The 26,806-nt window shown below is 40.6% G+C and overlaps 1 protein-coding gene across 1 annotated transcript in view; it reads right to left on the bottom strand.

Annotated features, from left to right (window-relative positions):
• EFL1 (elongation factor like GTPase 1) overlaps positions 1-26,806 on the bottom strand; it is a 137,703-nt gene that overhangs the window by 73,269 nt on the left and 37,628 nt on the right. The window contains exons 12-15 of the mRNA XM_047794488.1: positions 25,565-25,664; positions 22,467-22,618; positions 22,089-22,231; positions 16,210-16,348 (exon numbers count right to left, since the gene is read on the bottom strand). Coding sequence (XP_047650444.1) covers positions 16,210-16,348; positions 22,089-22,231; positions 22,467-22,618; positions 25,565-25,664 — 534 coding nt within the window. The remainder of the gene's footprint in view (positions 1-16,209; positions 16,349-22,088; positions 22,232-22,466; positions 22,619-25,564; positions 25,665-26,806) is intronic.

Below are 26,806 nucleotides of genomic sequence, written 5' to 3' on the forward strand. Positions count from 1 at the left end.
GGGACAGAAGTAGTAATTTTGGCTACTTGCCAGCCAGCTCAATTGGAGTCAGCCAGGCCTGGGGCCCACGACAAAAGAGCTGATATGAACCTGGAAAGGGCTTCTCCCCAAAACAGACTAGTTCTGCTACAATAGAATGGCCTAAAATAACCTGGTAATAAGAAAGTTAGGAGGCCAGAACAACCCAGGGCGGAGTTTAAGTCACAGTCCCTTCCTAAGCTCCTCGTCACTACAAAGGGCTCAGTATGGTAAGGATGTCAATTCTTCCCAAATGAACTTAGAAATTCACATATATAAAACGATTTCTTACTATAAGAACATGCACATGTAGGAATGTATGTTTATGCATGGACAGAAGTTTGGAAAAACACACATTAGACTATACATTCTAAACTCTGCAGTGATTGCCCCTAGGAAGGTAACTCCCCTAGTTTATATTATTGAGCTTTACAATAAAAGAAGGTGACCACAACTTACTTCTGTAAATAAAACAAAACATCTCAATGTAGATATTTAATTTACTTGAATGAAATAAAATGATCTCAAGTTCGTATGGAGAAATAAATGTCTAAGAACAGCCCCAAAATTATGAAAAATAGTCATAAAATTAGATCAAGAAAGAATGACTGCAGTTCCCACTGTGCAACAGTGGAAATGAATCTGACTAGTTATCTATGAGGATGCAGGTTTGATCCCTGGCCTCACTAAGGGGTCTGGGGAGCCGGTGCTTGATGTGAGCTGTGGTGTAGGTTGCAGACGTGGCTTGGATCTTATGTGGCTGTGGTATAGGCCGGCAGCTGTAGCTCCGATTTGACCCCTAGCCTGGGGACCTCTATGTGCCGCAAGTGAGGCCCTAAAAAGCAAAAAAAAAAAAAAAAAAAGATTGAAACCATGAAAACCAAACAATATAGATGACCAAACACATCAGAATAGAAAACAGAGCCCAGCATCAAACTACTATAGCATATGCAGCAATTTAATGGTGACAGAAGTGGTAGTAAAACTTGATGGTGGAGGAAGGTTTATTTGATAAACTATGATGGCACAACAGCTATGCATCTGGAAAAAAAAATAAACTGGAATATTTGGCCTCCAGGCAACCTGGTCCATGCCTAAGCTTAGCTGGGCCCATGAGAATCACTTAACATAAAACAGTTGAAGGACAATGCAAGAAAGAGTGCAACTGCCAAGGTATGTGGTAGAGAATAAGAGAATTAAAAAAAAGGGGGGGGGAGCATCAGTGGAGCTTACGTCCCTACACATCACACCTCTGAGAATATGATGCACAAAAACAAGTGGGCACAGACAGCTCTCTGGGCTATGAGGCAACTGAGTTCTGTCTTCCCTGGGGAACTCACTCCCTCAGCTCAGGAGGAGGCAAAGGGGCCACAAATGGGGGCAACAGAACAAAGCCCACAACAATGCTCTTCTCTTGACTGGACAAAGGCACACAGAAAAGAGCCGAAAAAGACTCTGTTTCTCCAACATCAAATAGGTTTTTTTCAGCCCAGAATGTACCCCTGAACCTCCCGGAACACGTGGGACACGCCGAGTGGAGGAAGAAGCAATTCTTTTCAGTGTACTACACAAGCCAAATGAAGAATTTCCAGTGATAACACTGCCTTGGCCCTGGGGCCCCAGATAGTCTTATCACAGGGGACCATCACTCTCCTGATATCCTTAAATGAGAAGCGCTCAGACCAAGCAAGAATTTTGCTCTCACTTACAAAATTCCCTAATATTCATAATGAAAAGCAAATGTGTTCACTTCTAAAGAAACATCTTCCACAATCTTCCTTTTGTACCTGAGAATATTTTAAACTTGGAAGAGAGAAATGATGAACACTAAGTAGCTCTGGCTGCTCACGTGCTGTCTCGCCTAAGCTCAGCGAGATTATTTCATTCATTCATTCATTCATTCAACCAATATTTACTGAACAAGCCAGGAGGCAATGAAGGGTAGAGACTTATGATGGGGACTAGTCCTCATGGTATCTGCAGCCAGTCAGTCCCTTGCCCCCAAATTAGCTTGTGTGCCGTGCTAGGATAAACTAGGTGTCCACTAGTGAAGGGGAAAAGGGGGTTTCTTCCCCAGTAAAGGTGAATTGACTCTCCCCTACCCTGTAACACTGGAAAAAAAGCCAAGTGCTTTTGAAAGGACCACAACATATTTTATTCCAGGGCAGACCCTAGCTGCTTTCAGCTTCCACTGCTCTTAATACATTTCTGGAGGTCCACCTAAGGATTTACCTTACAAAGGACAGCTTAAAAAATTAATTTCCATCATGGCTCATTGGAAACAAATCTGACTAGTATCCATGAGGACGTGGTTTCGAGCCCTGGCCTTGCTCAGTGGACCGGGGATCCCGTGTTGCTGTGGCTGTGGCCTAGGCTGGCAGCTGCAGCTCTGATTTGACCCCTAGCCTGGGAATCTCCATGTGCCACAAGTGTGGCCCTAAAAAGCAAAATAATAACAATATCAATATATTTCTTTTGAAGAAAGCAAAATATACTGGTCTGTGGTGTGCTCTATATTTATGAATCACTGTATTTTTCATAATAACATTTCAGAAGAATATTCATTTTTTATAATTAATATTTTCTTGTTAAAAAAAAAATTCAAACTTTACCCCTGAATTTACCTCACAGGGCTCATGACTGTGTTGACCACACACGTGGTGTGGCCTCTCACGGAAGAATCTGGGACAATACCATGGTCTGCTTACATCCTCACTTTTGTGTTCACGCTTGGTTTCTCAGCAGAAAATTCCCACCTCCTCCAACTTACAAGCCACAACCTTCTGCCTCAGCCACTCCTTCTCTAAAATGCCCGCTTCTGAAGTTAGGCTCCAAACCAGATGGAGCAGAGCTTTAACGTCAATGCTGGCAATTCAGAAATTTCAAGGATTCACCCTGCCTTGTTCCTCCCAGAAACGAATTCTACCATTACCACTTGCCTCAAGCTTTTTCTTGAAGTCACAAAAAGTTTTGATTTTTTGTAACTGAAAAACCAAGAATGAGAGAGAGAGTCAGAGAAATATTAAGAGCTAAAGTATTTGATTTCTTTTCTACATACATTTTTGGGGGACAGGTTTTTGTTTGTTTGTTTGTTTGTTTTGGCCTTTTAGGGCCGCACCCCACTGCAGAGTATAGGAGTTCCCAGGCTAGGGGTCCATTTGGAGATGTAGCTGCCAGTCTACACCACAGCCACAGCAACTCGGGATCCGAGCCACCTCTGTGACCTAAACCACAGCTCAGGCAACATTGGATCCTTAACCCACTGAGGGAGGCCAGGGATCGAACCCGTGTCTTCACAGATGCTAGTCAGGTTTGTTAACCACTGAGCCACGACAGGAACTCCTGGAGGACATTTTTTGAGACAGATGTCCTAATACCAAGAGAATGCTTTTTCCAGAATGTTTATGGTGGCCAACTTGAATTTTTTCATTTAGATCAAAAGCGTTACATTTAAATAAGTGACATGCTAAATTAGAAAAGTGTTCTTTAATCTTCATAATTATGTGCTTCACTTAGAGATTTATTTTCTTTATATTTGTGACTAGTGGCAGTCAATTAATTAATGATAATATTTCCCATGGAAATAGATGGTAATAACCATGTTATTTAATTAACATTTTGCCTTTTGATATTTTTGGAGACAAAGTAAGAGGCATCATCCTGCTGCTTTCCATTATCCTCATCTGCAAGATGAAATTAAGGATCAGAGAGGTTAAGTACCTTGCCTAAGGCTACAATGCTGAAGTTGATTAGCTGGTGTCAAGGAAAGATAGTAATACTGTCTTCCCTTCCAGGTTTTTTTTTTTTTTGGTCTTTTTAGGGCTGTACCCGAAACATATGGAGGTTCCCAGGCTAGGGGTCCAATTGTAGCTGTAGCCACCAGCCTACACCACAGCCACAGCAATGCAGGATCCGAACCATGTCTGCGACCTACACCACAGCTCACAGCAATGCTGGATCCTCAACCCACTTAGTGAGGCCAGGGATTGAACCTGTGTCCTTATGGATACTACCCAGGTTTGTTAACTGCTAAGCCATAACAGGAACTGCTCCTTTCATGTATTTTAATTATAATTATAATTTAAATTATGGATGCATTTGTTTCTAAACAATTTACAATATTTACATGTTTTTAACCTTTACGTAAATGGCTGGCAGTGTGCGCTTTCTTTCTTCTTTTTCTTTTTTGGCTGCACTCATGGCATTTGGAAGTTCCTGGGCCAAGGATCAAATCTGGGCCAGCTGCAGCAATGCCAGATCCTTAACCCGCTGCGCTGGGCCAGTGACTGAACCCACTCCACCAGAGAGACAATGCTGGATCTCTAACCTGCTGCATCACAGAAGAAACTCCTTGCTTGGCTTTTAAATGTATTGGATCTGTGAGACTTACCCAAGGTAATATTTATATGAACTACCAAGTAGATCATTCTCATACATGTATAATCCACTTTATAACTGCACCATAATCTATCCATTCTTCTGGCAAAGGATATTTAGGTTGTTTCCTTTTTTTTTTTTTTTGCTATCATAAATTGTGCTACTATAAACATTCCTGCACACATGTCCTTATTTACAAGTAGATTTAAAAATGTCTCTAAGGAGTTCCTGTTGTGGCTCAGCGGTTAATGAAACTGACTAGTATCCATGAGGACGAGGGTTCAATTTCTGGCCTCGCTCAGTGGGTTAGAATCTGGTGTTGCCCTGAGCTGCGGTATAGGTCGCAGACGTGGCTCGGATCTGGTGTTGCTGTGGCTGTGGTGTAGGCCGGTGGCTACAGCTCCGATTGGACCCCTAGCCTGGGAACCTCCATATGCCACGAGTGCGGCCCTAAAAGACAAAAAAAAAAAAAAAGAAAGAAAGAAAGACAAAATAAATAAATAAGTAAAAATGTCTCTAAGATTCATACCTAAAAGTGGAACTGCTGTGTCTCAAGTTACCTATTCTTCAAAGTGGTCACATCAACTTAAAATTTACATCAACAGTTGATAAACATTTCCCCTGCTCCATAACTGCAACACAGGGTATTGCCAGATTTTAAGAATTTCATCAGGAGTTCCTGTCGTGGCGCAGTGGTTAACGAATCCAACTAGGAACCATGAGGTTTCGGGTTCGGTCCCTGCCCTTGCTCAGTGGGTTAACGATCCGGCATTGCCGTGAGCTGTGGTGTAGGTTGCAGACGCGGCTCGGATCCCGCGTTGCTGTGGCTCTGGCGTAGGCCGGTGGCTACAGCTCCGATTGGACCCCTAGCCTGGGAACCTCCATATGCCATAGGAGCGGCCCAAAGAAAAAAAAAAAAAAAAGAATTTCATCATTCTAGAGTTCCCTGATGGCCTAGCTTGTTAAACATCTGATGTCACTGCTGTGGCCCAGTTTTGATCCCTTGTCTAGGAACTTCCGCATACCACAGGCCAAAAAAAAAAAAAAATTAATCATTGTGAAATGATATTATACGATTTTAAAATAAATGCATTTCCTTAATTATTCTCACAGCTAATGGGTCTGCCACATTTTAGGGAGGTCATACACATTTCTTCCTCCAACACCCCCTTCCTTTAAATCACATACTTCATCTTTTCTGAAAAGACCAAAAGATATGTCAAGCCTTCATAATTAGTGCCACTACTCAAAATCCATAGTTACTGTTACCACGCAGTATCAGCTTCTCTCTATCATCATAGCCTTTGCAGAAATACTTTTTATTTTTGGAAAAAAAAATTTTTAATCCTATTTAACCATTTACTCTGTCCCTCGAAACTACAATAAAAATCTTCATAGCCAAATCTCTGGGTACAATATTAATTATTACCCTCTGAATCAATTCCTGAAGGTAGCACTTTGGGGACAAAGTATATGATTATTTCTCAAGGTATAAATGACACTATCCACTGGACTGCCAAGTTGCAGTCCAATGGATAGTATCAACTTAGGGATACACGAGAGTGTATTTCTTGAGCTCCTTGACAATCAGTCAGTTGTCAGCTGGATAAAACCAATGTGACTTTGTCAATATGACAGTATACTATATGATTCATCAAGGATATATCCCCAACCTTAATGAATCCATTTACTAAAGTCAAATTATCTTCCCATTCTGTCATGCATCAGAAACACTACGAAAAGAGGTAAAATGTTTCACTACCAGTTTCTTGAACCTGACCTCTGCTCCCTATATCTGACATTTGACCTGTTAGTGCCTTATCAGCTTAGCTAAATTCAAGGCTCTGCATTTCCTGGCTCCCCCCATGTTGACCTGATAACTATGCAGATCGTGACTCCACTCACATGTGTATTTCCAATATCACTTGAAATGGAATATGACCTGTAGTAAATTTATTATTACGTGTAAGTTCTAAACACACTTGTTCCTCTTTTCAGCTACTGTATCTGAAACAGGCTTGGTAGGGCCAAAAACACAAATGGAAATGAGGGAACTGTGGTAAGTCTATTAGCTAAATTTAAGGGAGGTGGCTCCCTGCCAACCAGGTCTCAGTGGCATTTCCTCCAAGTTTACACCTGGGGCAGCCCCCAAATGTCTAAGAATTGCTTGTAGTCCCTGACTGGCACTCTACTCAGGCCAATCTTATGTTTCCATGTCTGAGCCATACTTACTAGGCTCCCAAAGCCTCACTGCAATCCCATTTAGTCAAGGCACAATCTTATGATCTTCTAACGAATGCTCAGTATGGTTTCCCCACGTACTAGTCACATCTTTCAAAATCTTATTCCCTCCCAAACCTTCCTTACTCGCACCAGACGACCATGAATTTTTACACTGTTGAGTAGGAAGAGGCTATATTCTAAAGACCTCTAATCATCTGAACGTTTCACCACATCCTTCATTGTTCTTTTACTACCTCTTTTTCACTCTGAAAAACAACTATTATCAAAATCTATTATACACACATTTTCCCATTCTCTTTGCTTTGACCGAACCAACTCCTTCAAACTATTAATCCATTTCACTCCTTTCTTTAACTGAAAAACTTCACAGAAACTGTTTCAACAATCTCTTCCTCTATCTCCTCTGACGAGTTGGTCTCTGTAAGTGCCATTTAAGAGGAAAAGAGGAATACTGTATTAGGAAATGAAAGGGAAGAAAATTCCCATCAGGCAATCTTTATTTTCCTAAAATGTCTAGAGTGGCAATAAGTTTATTAATAGTCAATTCTTAGGTTATGCAACTGGATCAATCTATCTACTCAAGAGATTATGCAGTTATAATCAGTTAGTCCAGTCAATGAAAATGAGGATTCCACAGATACATCTTAAAATAAGCATTTTACTAAACCATATGGTAACAATTCCATCTGAGGGAACAGACAATAGGGCTCCAGCTATCCCATAACCTGCTCAGCTGCTTTAAGGGCTAAATGGATCAATAGCTTGTTGTATTTGTAGAGTGCAACTGCAGTACACTGGTTGAAAAGTTTGAATTAGAGTATACATAAAAATGTAACGATAAAAAGAATTAACACATACAAAACAAAGAAATTCAGCCATAAATAAGCTATATATACAATTTCATTTAAAAAAAAAAGGAAAAAATGAACCAACTCTTCTAAATAAAAAAGGGAGAAAGAAAGAAAGGAGACAGAAGAAGGAAGGGAGGGAGGGAAGGAGGGAGGGGCAGTAACAACTGATGATAACATTATCAAATCAGAGCCTAACAACCAACCAGGTATAGTTGCTTTTATGGGTGTTCATCAAATTTTTTAAGGACCAGAAAATTCTTGTCATTTAAACTGTTCTACAAAACAACAACAACAAAAAACAACAATTAAAACATCCCCTAATTTGTTATTTCATCATGCATCTGGTATAAAGCTGACACCCACAAATACAAAATGCATAGAAAACTACAGATCAGGCAAACTTACAAACACACTTAACACATACACTTTTAACAAACACACTTCCCAGAAAAAAACTACCAACAAACTGAATTCACTGCTCTATTAACATACTGAAATACGCTCATCAAAAAGTCTACTCTAGGAATACAAAACTGGTTTGAGGTTAGCAAACATGGTCCTATGATTCATGGCATGAATGAGTCAGAAGAGAAAAACATTTATCACCTGAAAGATGTGGAGAAGACCATTTGATAAATCGCAACATCTACTCATATTTTAAAAATTAATCTAGTAAACAGAAACAGGAGGATATTTTATTTTCACCATAAGGACTATCAAATCTCACGGTAACACTGTTTACAGGAATTCCTGTATTACAAGGAATAAGATACTACTATTGCACCACTCTTTAACACTGTTCTGAGTTACAGCAAACACACTTAAACACTAGGAAAAGTCATAAATACTGTGAGAAGAGATTTCCTCTAAGAGAAAAAATAAAGCATGATTTTTTGTATTAAAAATATACTACTGAACTGCACATCTACAAATTATTAAGAAAGTAGATTTTGTGTTATTCTATTTGTATCACGATTTAATTATCTGTGTATGTATATATTTTTTAAATATGTATATATAAAAATGTGGAGAGTTCCCGCTGTGGTGCAGTGGGTTAAGAATCTGACTGCAGTGGCTCAGATCACTGCAGAGATATGGGTTCAATCCCAGGTCCGGCAGAGTGGGTTAAAGGATCCAGTGTTGCCGTAGGTGTGGTGTAAGGCTGCAGCTGCAGATCAGATTCAATCCCTGGCCTGGAAACTTTCACTTGCCACAGGTATGCCCATTTAAAAAAAAAGAAAAATACTGGTGTTTGTCCCTGTGGTAAGAGATAACTCTTATCTAGCTTATCTGCACTTTTCAAGTGGATCCATATTAGAGCCCACACTATATTAAAAGCTATCTTTGAAAAAGAACTTAAAAACATAACATTTAAAATTCACATATGAGCCTCATCACCTCCAAATAAAATAAACTCCTACAGTGAAGAAATAAAGCAAGGAAACACACAAACACAGAATTGGTTATGAGAAAGTCTATCAGATTAAAAAGAATCAAACTTTTTATGTACCCAGCCAAAATGATTTACAGGTGAACTATTTCAAAACTTTCAAAGGAAAATGATTACCACAGTCAACAGAAATTTCTCTAGAATAGCACTGTCCAACTTGGTAGCCACTAGCAACATGTGGTTACAGAGCATTTGAAATGTGACTAGTGTATCTGATGAAGTGAACTTTTTTAATGTTAGTGACTCTAAACTATTTAAAACTCTTTTTCTTTTTTCTTTTCTTTTTCTAGGGCTGAACCTGAGGCATATGTAAGTGCCAGGCTAGAGGCTGAACTGGAGCTGCAGCTGTCAGCCTACACCACAGCCACAGCAAAGCAGGATCTGAGCTGCATCTGCAACCTACGTCACAGCTCATGGCAACACCAGCTCCTTAAGCTACTGAATGAGGCCAGGGATCAAACCTGCATCCTCATGGATACTAGTCAGGTTTGTAACCTGCTGAGCCACAATGGGAACTTCCATAATCTATTTAAATTGAAATAATGGCATACAGCTGGTGGCTACAAATTAGACAGTGCAGTTCTAGAGGGCAGAAAAAATGGAAGCTTTCCATTTTGGAATTACCATGACATCAGGAAAATAATGGCAATTTTATTTATAATAAAAAAAAGTCAGAATGAAATACTAGTAAACTGAAATGTAACACTGTATGAATAAAATACACAAAGTTCAAGTATTATTTTTTCCAGAAACACAAGGTCATCTTAATAATCAGGAAATAATTAAATATAATTCAGGACATCAATTTTAACTAGTAGAAAAACTCTACAACCCTGTCTTCAAATGCCACAAACACATCAACAAAAATTAAGTATTTATTCCTGATTTTAAAAAAAAAAACACCACCAACCTTTCCTAGCATGATTAAGAGCTACGAATCAAGAGGCATCAGCAAACTGCAAACTAAGATACTAGGAATACTTTCATTAAAGTCAGGAAGGAACAAGACAGAACAGCAACTATAACTATTATTATTTATCATACTTTAATAGGAAATATAAAAATAAAAAGAAATAATACACGTAATTATTGGGAATTGAGAGAATAAAATCATCACCATCTGAAAAAGAAAAGTTATTAAAATCAGGTGAAATTATTAACATTAAAATGACTAGTAAGGCTGCTGGTTATTTACTGATTAAAACAGATTCCTTCCAAGTGGAAATGTTGATAATAAAGTATATTTAAAAGAAATTCACTGGTAAGTAAATTTAAAGTATTACGAAAGTACCACAAAGGCTTAAGAGTCATAAACTGTTGAAATTTCCCTTGAATTAATCAAATCAAATATGTTAGGAAAACCCCTCAAAAGCTTCTGACTCCTCAGTCCCCCCACATGACTAAGGATTCTCTCTCTCTCTTCATTCAACCCACACAGATATCCTATCAACCCAGCAACTAACCATGGCGAAACTAAAGCCATTTCAGAAAAAGGCTAATTAATATTTCTTATTTTCCTCATGCTGTAAAAAGAGGAATATGGTGTTTCCTCTTAGAATATGCCTCTGAAATTTTAAAGATTTAACCATATGGAAGAGATCTGAACATGTAGACAAAAAGGCTAAAGAGTTGGAATCCTAATTCAATTTCCCTCCACAGTTTAATAGAAGCCTGTAGCAAACACTTATTTTTAGAAATATTCTCCACGGAGAACTGAACAAAAGGCTATTGTGTGTCTGTTCCACATGGTAGGGGCTCTCTGGTCCCATCCATACCAACTTTTCAAACATCAGGTTGGAATTAAATGATTTTGAACTTTAAATCGACTCTTTCCAGACCATAAACTCTAACCACACTTATCAGTGGTGTAAGTATTCCAAGTGAGTTATAGCTGAGTTCAAATGTGAAATTGGCATTTTTCAAGTGCCAATAAAAGAGCTTTCCTTTAGACTTTGACTATATACACTGACTTGTTCAAGAATGCCATATAATGTTTTCATTTCCTTCTCCAACAAAAATTTTCATCTGCAGCTGATAAATCTGACTCAGTATTATTTCTGATGAGAAGCATATGGGTATCAGTCATATCACTCTCTACTATTTTCTTATTAAAACAAGAATTACAACTTATTTTCAACAAGAGTAAAAAAGATGGAGTTTATAGGCCTGCCTGATCACTATAAACATCACTATGTCTTAATTTATAATATGTGTACTGCTAAAATATAATAGGAAATAAATTATCTATGATTAGTGGTGTGGTCATCCTAAAACACGTCCACAAATTCTTTGACATATCTTGCAAAAAAAGATGGAATGAGGGAGTTCCATTGTGGCTCAGCAGTAATGAACCTGACTAGTATCCATGAGGATGCAGGTTCGATCTCTGGCCTTACACAGTGGGTTAAGGATCCTGCGTTGCCGTGAGCTGTGGAGTAGGTCACAGAGGCGGCTCGGGTCTGGCATTGCTGTGGCTGTGGGGTAGGCCAGCAGCTGCAGCTCCGATTCGACCCCTAGCCTGGGAACTTCCATATGCCACAGGTGCAGCCCTAAAAAAGAAAAAAAAAAAGGTGGAATGAGTTCTCTCCCTTTGAATATTTTGAATATGGGCCAATCTTAGTGACTCCCACTTTTAATGAAAAAGATGTAGCAAAAATGAGGCTGACGGCTTTAGAGGCTCGGTCATAAGAGCTGACACAGCTTCCTCCTGGCTGTTCTTATTGGGATGCTCACCTGCAGAACCAGCCGCCACGCTGTGAGGAAGTCAAGCAGCCATATCTAAAGGCCACATGTTCCAGCCTCAGTTCCACTTCCAGCCACGGTCCCAGCTGATCAGCATCAACCTCCAGACATATAAGTGAAAAGAATCTTCACCATAATTCTAGTGCCCAGGCTTTGAGCACTTCAACTGACCCCATGTGGAACAGAGACAAGCTGTCCCTCTGAAGCATGTCCAAATTGCAAATTCATGAAAAATGAAAAACTGCCTTTGTTTTAAGCCACTGGGCACTGGGTGGTTTACTATGCTGCGCTAGATACTCAGTACATGCAGATTAGTTCAGCCACATTCAGCCACCCAACTTACTCTTTTCATTCCACGCCCCCTCCCCAAACAGGAGGACAAACTGGTTTGAAGTAAACAATAACAACAACAACTAGGCTGACACCTGGCCTCAGTGAGCTCACACTAGAAACTTGGTAGCCAGACTTCCAGCATTCATTACCCTTGCTGGCAATTAGCCTTCTCTTGTTCTAGTTGCTTCTCTCACCTCTTAACATTCCAGAACTCTTGGCCTTCTCCTCTGTCCTGCCTTAAGCTTAACTCCTAGCTTTATTAAGCACCTGGTTGACGAAACTGCTGCTACTGCTACATAAGCTCCAGTTTTTGACTCAATGAACAAATGAAATCTGGCGAAAAAAGATAATTCTGACTCTAAGGTTTGGTAACTGGTTCAAGATGTTTGATAACTAGTTCTGATGGAGCAACTGAAATGGGTTATCAACCCAACCAAGTAGCCATATAAAAAATTTACTGTTCCTTCTAAAGAATACTAGGAAAGGAAATATCCTAATTACTGAAATAAGATTTTTCCCTAAAAAACACCAGACTGAAAAGACAAAGCTAGAAGGCATCTTGTAGATAATCTAATTTAGGACTTTTTTCAACCAGTGGTGTACTAATCCAGGAAGATCTACAAAACAAAAGTACGAAGAATTTTTACCTCACTCCATCCTCACTGAAACCTCAACCTGCCATAATGGCAATTTTAAACTCCAATTGTGTTTGTATCTTATTTTTACATTTGCTTGTATTCTATCTTACAAACAAGATGTAAAAAATATAATTTTATTTATATTTTATAGCTACAGCAATAAAATGTATCTATACAATGCTATTTAATATTCTGTCCTAAAGTTTAGGATATATGATTAAGTATAATAAAAACAGCCTTGGGAATCCATAAATATAGTCTTCTTAGAAAAAAATTTAAGTAGCTATTCTATTTTTACTCTACGAAATATTAGTAATCATTACTCTAGTCCAAATTCTTTGGGGAAATTGAGGACCAGAAAGGTTATACAACTGGCCTGAGGCCATATAACTTGTTAGTAGCAAAACTATGACCAGAATTTTGGTATACTCATGTTTTCTAGTTAGGCCTCGAGTTTGATTATATTTGGACTAACAGAAGGAAAACTATTACTGTATATGCTTCAGTTCAGAAGGTTGAGTCAAAGTGGTTGGCTGGATTCCAACACCTTCAATGTTACATTTACAATCATTCGGGCAGACCATCTTCCTCCTTAATGTAAAGAAACAGGACCTTTGTGAAGGGGCCTCAGGCACCACCAGGCAATGTCCCGGAAACATAGCTGACAGTGTGGGCTGGCTATTCAAAAGCCAATCACAGCCCCAACATTCCTTGTCTTAATTGTAGAAACCCTAAGAGACTCAATCCTTGGCCTCAACTGCAGCTAGGGTGCTCATATGACAAAAGCACAAAGAGATGTGGATACAGATGAGTTACCCAGAGGCCATTTCCTCCCTAATTTCTTCACATCAGTGCTGTGAGAAAGTCTTTGGTCCTCGTGCACTCTTCCTGCCAGGAATTTGAGTGTGATTCCAAGAGATGCAGGAGGCATCTTCGTTCCATGGGGACAAAAGCCACATGTGGAGGATTGCAAACAGACAAAGAGAAGGAACCTGGCTTCCTGAGGACATAAGAGGGCCATCCCACCAGCCCTCGACTGTCTACCCTCTATGCAAAGTTACCGAGTGAGGAGTTCCAGTCGTGGCTAGGCGGTTAACGAACCGACTAGGATCATGAGGATGCGGGTTCGATCCCTGGCCTTGATCAGTGGGTTAAGGATCCCACGTTGCTGTAAGCTGTGTTGTAGGTCGCAGACGCAGCTCAGATTTTTGCATTGCTATAGCTGTGGTGCAGGGTGGCGGCTACAGTTCCGATTTGACCCCTAGCCTGGGAACTTCCATATGCTGCAGGTGTGGCCCTAAAAAGCAAAAAAATAAAAATAAAAATAACCGAGTGAGGTTTAAGATTATGCAGTTGGTTTTCGGTGTTTTGACTACCTGCAGCTAAATAAAATCCTAATTCTTATACGAAACAAATCTGGCTTTTCTCCTTAACCCATTTTGTCCCAGAGTTGTGTCTCCATCTGTCTTTTTTTTTTTTTAATAACTGAACCTCATAAACAGATGTTAAGTCACCTTTACCATCATCCTAGCTCCTACTACCACCTCAAAATAAAGAGAATAAGGCATAGCTCTTTTCTTCACAAGCAAAAAAGTTCAAACTTATAGTATATCTCCTGCAGTAGATGGCAGAAGTAAACCTGCATTAGGAGGCAGATGACAGAGAGATGGTTTCCCTACTTATACCTTACTTAATCTCAGTCCTGGACAGCATATGGAAATCTACAGGCAGAAAGAAGGAAACCAGAACTACTGCAGGTCAAGTTCCCAACCTCTACACCAGGGAAAGAGCACAATGAGCCTTAATTGGAGCAGATACTATAAAAACTATTCACTAAATCTTTTATTCATTCAATCCAATACCTTTTCTTTCACTTGAACATTGTGTTGGAGATCTTCCACCTTACCTTCCGTTAGGAAACAAAATGAAATGAGCTGAATTTGAGCAATACAGTAATCCCAAGAAAGGCTTCTAAACAAAAACACTATGTTTTCCATTCATCTTCCAGTGTCTTTCTTGGTAAAATATTTTACTGGCTATGGAAACTCATAAATTATATCAACTGTTAAGGTTCAAAAGCATTTTCCAAAGGGATGAAAAAGAATGGGTAACACTGATGAAAAACTAGGAATTCTACTTATTTCATGCCAAAAAAAGAAAAAAAAAAAGAAGAGGAAGAAGAAGAAAAGAATTTAAAAATTAAAAAAAATATCTGTGGGGAAATATCAAAGTGCTTTGGCAGGAGTTCCCTGGTGGCCTAGCGGTTAAGGGTCCAGCATTGTTATCACTATGGCTCGGCAAATTTCTCAAACTAAAGTTGATAAAATCCAGCTGCTCTGGACCAGTAGTCTGGATCATTTCTCTAAAACACAAATACATGGAGTTCCCGTCGTGGCGCAGTGGTTAACGAATCCGACTAGGAACCATGAGGTTGCGGGTTCGGTCCCTGCCCTTGCTCAATGGGTTAACGATCCGGCGTTGCCGTGAGCTGTGGTGTAGGTTGCAGATGCGGCTCGGATCCCGAGTTGCCGTGGCCCTGGCGTAGGCCGGTGGCTACAGCTCCAATTCGACCCCTAGCCTGGGAACCTCCATATGCCATGGGAGCGGCCCAAGAAATAGCTAAAAAAATAAAAAAATAAAAATAAATAAAAAATAAAACATAAATACAATTCCCAGCCCAAGCAATCATCCAATAAACAGCTCTGTAGCTGACCAGGGCCCTAAGGGTTCAGAACAGGATATAGAATTCCACAGCACACTCAGGTTCTTGTGAAGATCCAAGGGAAATTCCTTAATCTGAGTCTTGGGGGGTGGCACTAAGGACCTTAAAAAGTGAATGTCACACACAAAAAGCGGAAGCCAGCAAGCAATAAATATTATGGAAATAAGAAACAATATTTACAGATATACAATATTAAGCAACATTCAATGGATAAAATATATTGGAAGAAAACAGACTTTTACATCAGAATAATTTCCAATACTTCAGAACTGGAAGTGTCTTCATCTAGACTGACTGTAATGTGAGCAAGAATTCTCCTTCCCTTCTCTCAAACAAATGGAACCTCGGCTTAGAGCATTCACACACTACTTAAGCAGTACTTTTGGGGATTTTTGCTTCTTTTTTAGGGCTGCACTTGCAGCATATGGAGCTTCCCAGGCTAGGGGTTGAATCGGAGCTGCAGGTGCCAGCCACAGCAATATCAAGGCGGAAGCTAAGCCATGTCTGTGACCTGCACCACAGCTCATGGCAACGCCGGATCCTTAACCCACTGAGTGAGGCCGGGGATTGTACCCGCATCCTCATGGATCCTAGCAGGATTGGTTACCATCGAGTCACAATGGGAACTCCATTTTCTTTTTATTAATACAACTACCATAGTTTATACCAAGTCATTGCTATACATGCTACTTACTCAAATATACTAAATTAAAGGCTGAGGACACCAGAAAAAGAGACCAATGTCATTTCCTTCAAAGATTTCACTCAGTCTGTGAGACATGTCAGGTATTCTTTCAGAGTGGAGTCTAGACATAACCCACGGCACCATCCTACCTAGCACATTCCCTGGAGGGACCTCCTCTAGATCTTCCAGTTCCCTTCCCATCAGAAGGTACAGGTTTTCCAGAGTACAGCATGCCATGTGGGGGACCGGAGGGAGGCCATCCAGTGGGGCTGAGAAGCCTAATGGCACCTGGGCAAAGAAAAATGACAGAAGCGAAGACAGAAGGTTAGCAAATGAAAAATTAATCTCTACAAAGTTATCTTTTATTCATAAGAAAGGTATAGCACAGTCACATTTCATGTAAACCTGAAACGGCGTGATATAAGTCCCACTTTATGAATAAATTATGAACTAGGTGAAGCCTCGCAAAGACTTAAAAACCGTCAAGAGTTCTACATAGTCAAAAGCTTAATGGCTAAGTAATACAAATTCTATTGTGACAAAACAAAAACAAAATAAACAAAAACCCCCCACAGCACTTTGTTAGTATTTATATGAACCATGTCATACACCAGTTCTGGTGACCATGATGCTATTATTTCAACACTCATTATTACTTTTATCACTTAAAATTGTTTTAATCTTATTATAACGTCCTTTAAGCATTCAGCAAGGGCTTGTGCTAGTGCTGAGTAACACATGAAAATGAGGAACTCTGGAAGAGTAGGAAAATGGAATAAAAATGCCATGAAATGGGAGTTCCCATAGTGGCTCAGTGGTTAACAAACCCGACTAATTATCACGAGGTTGTGGGTTCGATCCCTGGCCTTGCTCAGTGGGTTAAGGATCTGACATTGCCAGGAACTGTGGTGTAGGTCGCAGACACAGCTCGGATCCCGAGTTGCTGTGGCTGTGGTGTAGGCTGGTGGCTACAGCTCCGATTAGACTCCTAGCCTGGGAACCTCCATATGCCGAGGGAGCAGCCCTAAAAAAGACAAAAAGACAAAAAGACAAAAAAAAAAGCCATTAAATGGCCAAACACTGCCATTATATGCTATCCTGTTAATCTGGAAGCGGGCATGCTGTGAAATACCAAGAACTCTGATGAGAAGACACTGCACGCACGCACGCGTACACACACACACACACACACACACACACACACACACAGAGCAAAGATATGCTACAGGGATTACAGATTTATGAACTCTCCATACATCATATTTATTCTTATGGAGATACTGTCTCAAATTAGTCAAGATATTGTCTTGAATTATTCAACATCTCCATACAAATGCAAGTGTCCTGAAAGTATTTCAACCAAGTAACCAACTTCTCTTGGGTTCCCTCAGGCCCAAGGCACTGTGTTAGTGGAGTGAAGAGAAAAAAAATGTCTGGAACACAAAAAATACAAAGACAACAAACAGAGAGTGAGTGACAAAAAGGCAGTACAAGCAAGTAAATTCATAAAATCTCAGAGGAGGGAGCAGCTACAGTGTTCGCGTAGGTTTGGAAACATCATGAAAATGATGACTTCTTAGACACATGCTACATTTAAACATACATGTTCTGATTCAGTGACAACTCTGCAGAGTAGCTGTAAAGACAGGTTGGAAAAAAATTTGAAATAGTAAGGATTAACGTGGAAGAAATAGACTTGTGCACGGATAGTATGATTGTCCACTTAAAACAAGTTCCAGATAAATTAGTAAGAGAATTTAGCAAGGTGGGCACACACAGAGTTAACTGAATGGTCCTAGATCAGCAATTAAAAAAAAAAATATATATATATATATATGTAATATATATCTAAACAGTAACTCTTAGAGTAACAACAAAATATAAGAGAGCTTGGAGTAAGTAACAAAAGTGATTAAAGATTTTTTTTTTTTTTAGTGGTGGGCTAGTGACTGAATTTGAGCTGTAGCTTTGACCTATGCCACAGCTGTGGCAACACTGGATCCTTTAACCCACTGCACCAGCCTAGGGATCAAACCCATTACCTCTGCAGCAAACCAAGCCACCTACAGTCAAATTCTCAACCCACTGCACCATGGTAGGAACTCCATGGTTAAAGATCTTTATGGAGAAAACGATAAAAATTTAATGAAACACATTTTAAATGGCCTGAATAAATGAAGAACCATACCTAATACATCCATGGATAGAAAGATTCTGTACTGCAAGTGTTTATTCATGCCAAATACATGCACTGATTTAAATCAATACCAAAGTCTCAATGGGGCTTTTCATGGAACTTGGCAGGCTGACTGTAAACTTCAGAGAGAAGAGTAGAGAGTTAGGAACAAAGAAAAACAGAGTAGAGGAAGCTGGCCTTTTGGATGTCAAATATATAGGAAAAAAGACGAGTTGAACAGAAACAACGATAAACAAAAATGAAGTCTGATAGTTCAAAAACAGACCAATGTACATGTAAAATTGGTTTATTACAGAACTGACAAAGAAGATGATTAGTGGGTAAGGATAGGACTATTCAATTAATAATGTTGGAACAATTGGTTATCTGTATAGGGAAAAAAATGAAATTGGATCTCTTCTTCATAACATATATAAATATTGAAACAAACATTTAAACAAGAAAGGCAAAACATTAAATTTTAGTACAAAAAACAAAAACTCTGGGTCTGCAGTGTAGTCATAACTTTATCTTCTTAAACAAGATACAAAAAAGTAAAACCCATGATGGAAAAGACTGATAAATTCAACTACATTAAAATTAAGAACTACTGTCCATTGAAAGATACTAAATAAGAATGACAAGTCCCCAACTGAACAAAGAATTTGCAAAACTTAAAACTGACAGAGGGATTTCCATCATGGCTCAGAGGAAATGAATCTGACTAGTATCCATGGGGATGCAGGTTCAATCTCTGGCCTCGCTCAGTGGGTTAAGGATCCGGTGTTGCCGTGAGCTGTGGTATAGGTTACAGACGCAGCTCGGGTCTGGCGTTGCTGTGGCTGTGGTATAGGCCGGCAGCTGTAGCTCTGATTGGACTCCTAGCCTGGGAACTTCCATATGCCGTGGGTGTAGCCCTAGAAAGAACAACAAAAAAAAAACCCTGACAGAGAATTAGTATCCAGAATATACAAAGAATATATAAAAAACAATATTAAAAAGTATGTATCGCACAATAGAAAACCAGGCAAATGACCCAAAGAGATATCTTCACAGGAGAAAACAAGACTGACCAATAAACATGTTAAGTGGGTAGTAAGGAAAATGTAAATTAAGACTGTAAGAAAACACCACATCATACCTATCTGATTACCAAAAATTAAAAAGCCTGACAATATCAAATTTTGGTGAGGATGTAGAATAAGTGGAACTGTTAAATACTGCTACTGGGAGTATAAGTCATAACTATTTTGGAGGACAATTTGAAATTATCCAGTTAAGCTAAAGTATACACAGGCAATTCCATTATGGGTATATTACCTAAAACTTTTTGCAAATGTGCACAAGGAGATATGAGCAAAAACATTCAAAATAGCATTGTTTAGATTAGCACAAAATGAAAGCAGCCCAAATATATACTGACAGGAAAATGGATAAATAAAATGTTTATTTCTATAATGAAATACTACACAGCAGTGAACAATGAATGGACTACAGGAATAAGTGTAAACTTAAATTTACCTCACCATGTTAAATCAAAAAGCAAATTGGAAAAGAATAACTACAGTAAGATTCCATTCAAAGTCCACAAACAGGAGTTCCCATCATGGCACAGCAGAAATGAATCCGACTAGGAAGCACAAGGTTGCAGGTTCGATCCCTGGCCTCACTCAGGGGGTTAAGGATCCAGCATTGCCGTGAGCTGTGGTGTAGGTCACAGATGTGGCTCAGGTCTGGCATTGCTGTGGCTCTGGTGTAGGCCGGCAGCTGTAGCTTCGATTGGACCCCTAGCCTGGGAACCTCCATATGCCGCGGGTGTGGCCCTAAAAAAAACAAAAATGAAAAACAAAACAAAACAAAGTCTCACAAACAGTATATTCTTCGGTAATACACACAGGTTGCAAAGCTACAGAGAGAAGCAAGGGAAGGAGGTAGCAGACAGACTGAAGTTAGTCCCCTACCATGATCCCTGCTTCCTGTCGTTCACCCCCTGGTGAAATTCCCTCTCCCTAAGTGCGAGTGGGGCCTGTGACTTGCTTTTGGCAATGGAAAATGGCAAAGGTGTTGGGATGTCCTGTGATGACACAAGATCATCATACAAGACTCTGTCTTGCAGTAAATTGCTTCTATAGTCTCCTCTCTGGCTTGATGAAGTCAGCAGTTGAACTGGGAAAGTCCATGTGACAAAAAAACTGCACGCAGCCTCGAAGAGCTGAGGGCAGCCAATAGCCACAAAAAGTGTGGGGTCCTGAGTGACATAGGTGCGAGGATTTGAATTCTGCCAACAAACTAAGTCAGCCCAGAAGCATATCCTCCCCCATTTGAGCCTCCAGAGGAGCATGCAACTCAGTCAACATTCTCACTGAAGTTTTGTGAGATCCTAAGCAGGACTAGCTAAGCTGTGCTCATACTCCTAAGCCACAGAAAATGTAGAACAGTAAAACGCGTATTGTTTTAAGCTGCTAAATTTGTGGTAATCTGTAACATACAGCAATTGAAAAAGATAATACAAAGGATAAACACAAAATTCCAGGTAGGGTTATGTTTGAAATACTTCAGTCTTTTTTAAGTAGCTGAAGTTAGGCTTTATGGGACTCCAGTGACCGACATAAGGAGTCATCTGTGCTATCAATTCATTTTATCATTCCTGCTTGAGTCATTGGACACATATGCAGTTGATTTCAACCTCGAGCCCCACAAGAGCAAAGATACACTATGTACCGAAGATAATAAACTGGAGTGCTCCTGGAATTTCTAATGCCCAATAAATCAATGTTTCAGTAAATCACAATTTCTTACTCATCTTGACAGTTCAGAGCAAAGAAAAAAAATTAGCCAAGACTTCACCCGTTCTGATAAAACCATCCAATTATGTCTAAATCAAGATTGTAATGGATTTTTACACATGCCATACAGCACCTTCACCCTCCCATAAAAATCTAACCCTATTCCCACCAACTGCTATGCTCCTTCTTGGTAAATGAGAACATGTCACAGACGAGCACAAACTGCTTAGCCACTACTCAGCACTGCAAGCTCCAAGGATTAAACTGTGAGCCTGATAGAATAAGCATTCAAGGCAAGGAAAGCTGATGGCACAGACTTTCTTCAACTGCCATCTCGCTCTCTTTCGCTCAGAGCGAAGTACGGTAGCTTCCCCAATTTACCTGCAAAGAGAGGAGCATGTACTCTTCTGCTGGTGATGTTGCAGGGCTTATAAGCTTCTAAACTTGCTGCTCCTTGATGATCCTGACTGGCTCCCTAGACCTCTGGCATTATCATCTCACGACCTTTATCACTTAGTCACTACATATACAGCTTGCTTATGTCCAAAAATGTTCTGAGACCGCTCTAGCCTGTGGTTTCTTACTTGCCCTTTGGCTCAGACACATTCAGATGCTGGCTGTTCACCGACTTTCAGACCCTCCTGATCAGTTTCTAGGATCTGCCTGCCCAGAAACTGGTACCTATCACCTGCCCACTGCCTGTAATTGTGGCTTGTGCCACTTAGTTTTTGGATTTTCCTATTTCTTGAATATCTGCCAAGCCCAGGTTCTGCATGACATCTGTTCTAACCAGGTCTTTCCTTTAGCCTTGAAGAGAAAAGCCTTATAATTAAATAAAGTTTGAAAACTTGGTTCATATACTAGTTTAATTTCCCAAATACTTCTAAGCAAGACAAGTTTATCTAATGTTACCAAAGTAACATAAGAGGAAGTACATGGATTTACCTGAGTGTGCCTTTCTAGAGATAAAACAAATCTACCAATAAGGCAATCACCAATCTCAATGATTTTGACAAGAGAGCAGAACCTTGAAACAAGATACTAATGTTTTATTTCCAATTCTTACCCGCTGCAAAAACTCAAGAGGGCTGTATTTGGGCCCCAAGACAAAAATTTTCTTTCCTCTTCGAGCCACACCACTGAATACTCGGGCAAAGGCAATAAAAGACTCTTGGTCGTTTCCTTCCTGGAGCACCTGTTGCTCATTACCTGCCAGAAACAAATGGATAGTGAGTGCCAAGAATGCTCTCTGCAGTCCAGGAACTGCTGGGAAACACAGCGAGAACAAGGAATGTGCTATATCGGCCCAGTTTCAGGAAGGAAACACCAAGAATGAAAAGAATACTGATAAAAGCTACCTGTAAGGCTAAGAGCCCACGAGCTTAAGGAGGAGGGTCCCATGTCAAAACCCCAGCCCGCCAAGGCCTATTTAGGAAAGCTATACCTTTCAGCTCTTCTTCCTTTGGACTCGCCTCAAGGGCACTCCCATCCTGGGTGGGCTCCATGGGTGCCTGCCCCTGCGCCGCTGCCAGCTTCTCCGCGTGCCTTCGTCTGGCACGCTCACGCCTCTCAGCGATCTCTTCTGGAGTGAGAGGTCTACAGAATATTGTGAATATGTTAACACCTGGCAACATCGAGTTCTCTCTCGGTCTGTCTAAGCAGGACACAGAACGTAGAAGGAAGAGAAGAAAGAGACGATGATGGCTGGTCTCCGGTCCCTTCCAGGTGGAAGGTTTCTCCAAGGTCTCTCCCTAGCTGCAGCAACAGGCTATCAGGCTTTCTGAGAATGAGTGTCAGCTTATGAACTGACATGCAAGAGCTAGTGTCCACCCAGAGCCACACATGGCAGCACAGAACCCTTCTTGGGCACCCACATTCTTCCTCACTGAGGCAAAGGACAGGGAAAGAAAGGGGATGAGTAACAGTTCCCAGGGCTCAGAACACCCCTGCAGAGCGACAAGCTTAAGACCCCAAGAAGAAACTGAGGTCTTCTCTGCAGGTACAAAAATATATCTTCATAGAAAACGGGTCCAAAAAGGACAGACTGAACTTCTTTGCAGAACAGATGCTGACTCACAGACATTGAAAAACCTGTGGTCTCCAGAGGAGACAGTTTGGGGGGTGGGGGGATGTGCTTGGGCTGTGGGATGGAAATGCCGTGAGATCAGATTATTATGATCATTATACAACTACAGATGTGATTTAAAAAAAAAAAAGAAAAAAAGAAAGAAAGCAGGTCCGAGAAGATGGGTTTAACGTCAGGCTGCGCATGGGCAATGCAGAAGGACCGACAAGTCAAATGGTGATTCTCAGCCACTGTGTCAGTTAGACCCAAGTACCATCAGAGCAAAGGCAGTGTGTGGGTGTGTCTCGCATTCGCTAGGAGGGACTGTGAAGAAGAGGGTGTCAGTCTGAGGAACAGGGGGCTAATTAAACTGTTTTTTCTTTTCTAAAGATCATCCTCATGTCTGTCAGGTCACAGAGAAGGAACACGGCGTCTTAATAACAAAAAGTCTTTATGAAAGGGGAGACTAAGTTGAACAAAAATGGATATTCTGCTTCAGAGTTTAGGTTTGGAAGGCAGAAACCAAGCAGGGACACTAGTTCCCATGACCTGGCTCTTTTCCACGTGTGGGTCTTCGTGCACCTGCTTGCATGCTCGACCAACTCCAGCCAAGAGACCACTACGGCCCCAAGGTTGGTAGAATCCTGAACTCTGGGACTCAGCATCAAGACACTCAAGCTAACGCTCTGGTCCTAATTTTATGCTCTGGCTCTGAAAGCTGGGCCATGGTGCCTGATGCTGTCACTTAGTGCCTGCCCCTCCTGCTGCCCCTCCCCTTTGGCACGATGATTCCTGTGTACCCCCCGATCTCTAACTGACACTTGACTGACAACCTCATCTCCCACCCGCCATGCCCCTTCCCTTCTCTCTCATTAAGCACTGGAATCCATTCATGTACTGTTCAAGTGCTTTCTAAATGGCTCCATGCTCTTGGGAATCCTGGTGTCACATACCCTAACCCCCCTTTTTACTTTGTGTGGGCTATCCTGGAAGGTGACAGCTTACATCACCGGCTGTCCATCATCAGCCCCTTCAGATACCTACTTGCTGGGCATGACCTCCCGCCAGGCATGGACACCAGTTCCACTCCTTTAGCACCTGCCCCTCAAAGTGGAGGAGCTTGGTCCTAGGAGTCGGCCCCTCCTACAGACCGTCCCACTGCAGGTGGCAGGGCTGTGCCATAAGACACAAAAAAAATGAGAGGATGGATCTTTGAGGATGACTTGCTCAGGTGTCCTGAGGCAACCACACCTGCTGGCAGCGGAGGCACTGACTCTCACTGGAAGGATGAGCTCTGCCCTGCTGGATGCTCCAGATGTCACAAGGCCTTTCAAGCACAACATGAAAGGTGCGTCCCCGTAATTTCTAGCTACGGATGTTGTTCCGTCCTCTTGTTGGAGCAATACCCAACAAATGTACTTCCCTCCCCTTTCCTTTCAATTATCTGCATTCATGCCTTTCTCCTCACCCTTCTCTTCTGCAGGCCACACATGCCAGAGCTCCTTCGGTCAATCTTTAGATAACGTCCCTTGTTCCTAGACTTTTGCTAAAACCTTTTATAAGAGTATCTAAAAAGTATGAATTAAAATACAAACATAGAACACGTTATTATTATTACAACAGGGAAGAAAAAAGCCCCAAGGCACCTGTTAGTATATGGAGAGAAACAGTCTCTTCCAACAGGCTCATCACTGATCCAGACATTGTGTTAATCATTTTACATACACTACAGCGCATATTTATCACAACAATTAAATGGCACAGATATTATTACTCCTATTTTACAGATAAGCAAGTGGAGGCTTAGGAAACTTACATGACTTGACCCAAAGTCACATAGATGATAAATGGAGGAGTGATAATTCAAATCCAGATCTGACTCCAAACTCTATACTTGTTATCATCAGGCTTTGTCTCCCACTCAGAAGGAATTAAAGATGATAAAACATCATCTCATTAAGTTAAGTGTGGTTTTATTTTAACTGGTTAAGAAAGAAGCATATTCGTTTCACATATCTTTTTCCTACGCCGCAGCCACAGCAACGCAGGATCCGAGCAGCATCTGCGACCTACACCACAGCTCACGGCAATGCTGGATCCTTAACCCACTCACTGAGCGAGGCCAGGGATTGAATCTGTATCCTCATGGATGCTAGTTGGGTTCATTAACCACTGAGCCACCACGGGAACTCCCTGCTCACATATCTTAAATCATCACTTTGCCTGAGTTCCTAGCAAGAAGCAAGGCTTCTGTCTGAAGATCCCCTCTTGTTACTAAAAGAAGTTGGTTCTCAATAAGAAAACAAAAGAAATACACAGACTCAGGGATTCGGGGCAGGGAAGGAACTGCCTGAGAAACTCCTAAGAGAATGTTCTTAACAGGTACTTAGCTGCATGTTCCCACCCACACCCTCCCCGCACCTCCACCAAACACGCACCATTTCCCCAGCCCAGCCCTACCTCCCTTTTATCCTTACCTTGGCTTATTCTGAGGCAAAGCCTTAGCATCAACTGCAAACATTTTGGAAACAAAGATAATAACCGGAGCAGTGTCTTCACTTCCACATTTCATAAAAGCTAAACAGGAAGTCGAAATGTCACGATTTTTTTCCCCATTATTACACAGATTTTTCTAAAAACAATTAAGAAGTTTAGAACATAGCATCATCTAAATACATAAGCAACCTATAATCTTCTACAACTATAATACAAATTCCATTTTGAAAAGTATAAAGTTGCTGGAAAAACAGTACAGCAAGAGCAAGAGAACTGGTAGAAATGAGGAGAGAAAAGCAAAACTGATGGGGTGGGAGAAGGGCTGCAGAAATTCCTACAGAGAACTGAAGCTAAGAAATGGGCTGAATCACCCACCATAAACCCAAATAAATGTTTCAGTGGAGAAGGGAGAGACTAGAGAAATGTCATGGAAGATCAACCGCCAACAAGGTAGCTTGTTATTAAAATACAAAAAAATCAATAGCTTTCCCAATCCCTCACCAAAAAAAATGTTAGAAAATAGACAAAAATATCTTATGATAGTAGCAAAAAAATCTTAGAAATAAGTTAAGATTCAATATTATAGAGATGTCAATTTTCCCTAAATCTATTAATTTTAACATAATTTCCTGTCAACATATTGACATTTTTCTTAACCTACGCTGGAGGTATAAAACCACGTGGTTAGTTAGGTAAGTTTTTTTTAAAAAATCACCCACGTCAAAATAATTTACACATTAAAAATTCAGCAATAAAATTCAAAAAAGAAAAATACTCCAGGAAGTAAGAATTAAATCTATCTATCAGAAACAAAGTGACATGCCCTGACTTATATTTTAACAGTGTCACTCTTGCTGCAGTGTTGCGAGTTCCCATTGTGGCTCCGTGGTAAGGAATCCAACTAGCATCCTTGAGGACATGGGTATGACCCCTGGCCACAATCAGTGAGTTAAAGATCCTAAGTTGCTGTGGCTGTGGTGTTGGCTGGCAGCTGAAGCTCCGATCTGACCCCTAGCCTGGAACTTCATTTGCTGCAGGTGCAGCCCTAAAAAAACCAAAACAAAACAAACAATCTAACAAAACCTTTGGCTGCAGTGTTGAGAAAGCACTAAAGACAATCAAAAACAGAAACAGGAGTATCAGTTGAAAAGCTATTATTATAACCAGATAAGAGATCATGGTTGCTTGGCCCAGGGAGGCAGAAGTAGAAATGTTGGAATTCA

Source organism: Phacochoerus africanus, chromosome 9 (genome assembly GCF_016906955.1).
Source record: "Phacochoerus africanus isolate WHEZ1 chromosome 9, ROS_Pafr_v1, whole genome shotgun sequence".
Classification (NCBI taxonomy): Eukaryota; Metazoa; Chordata; class Mammalia; order Artiodactyla; family Suidae; genus Phacochoerus; species Phacochoerus africanus.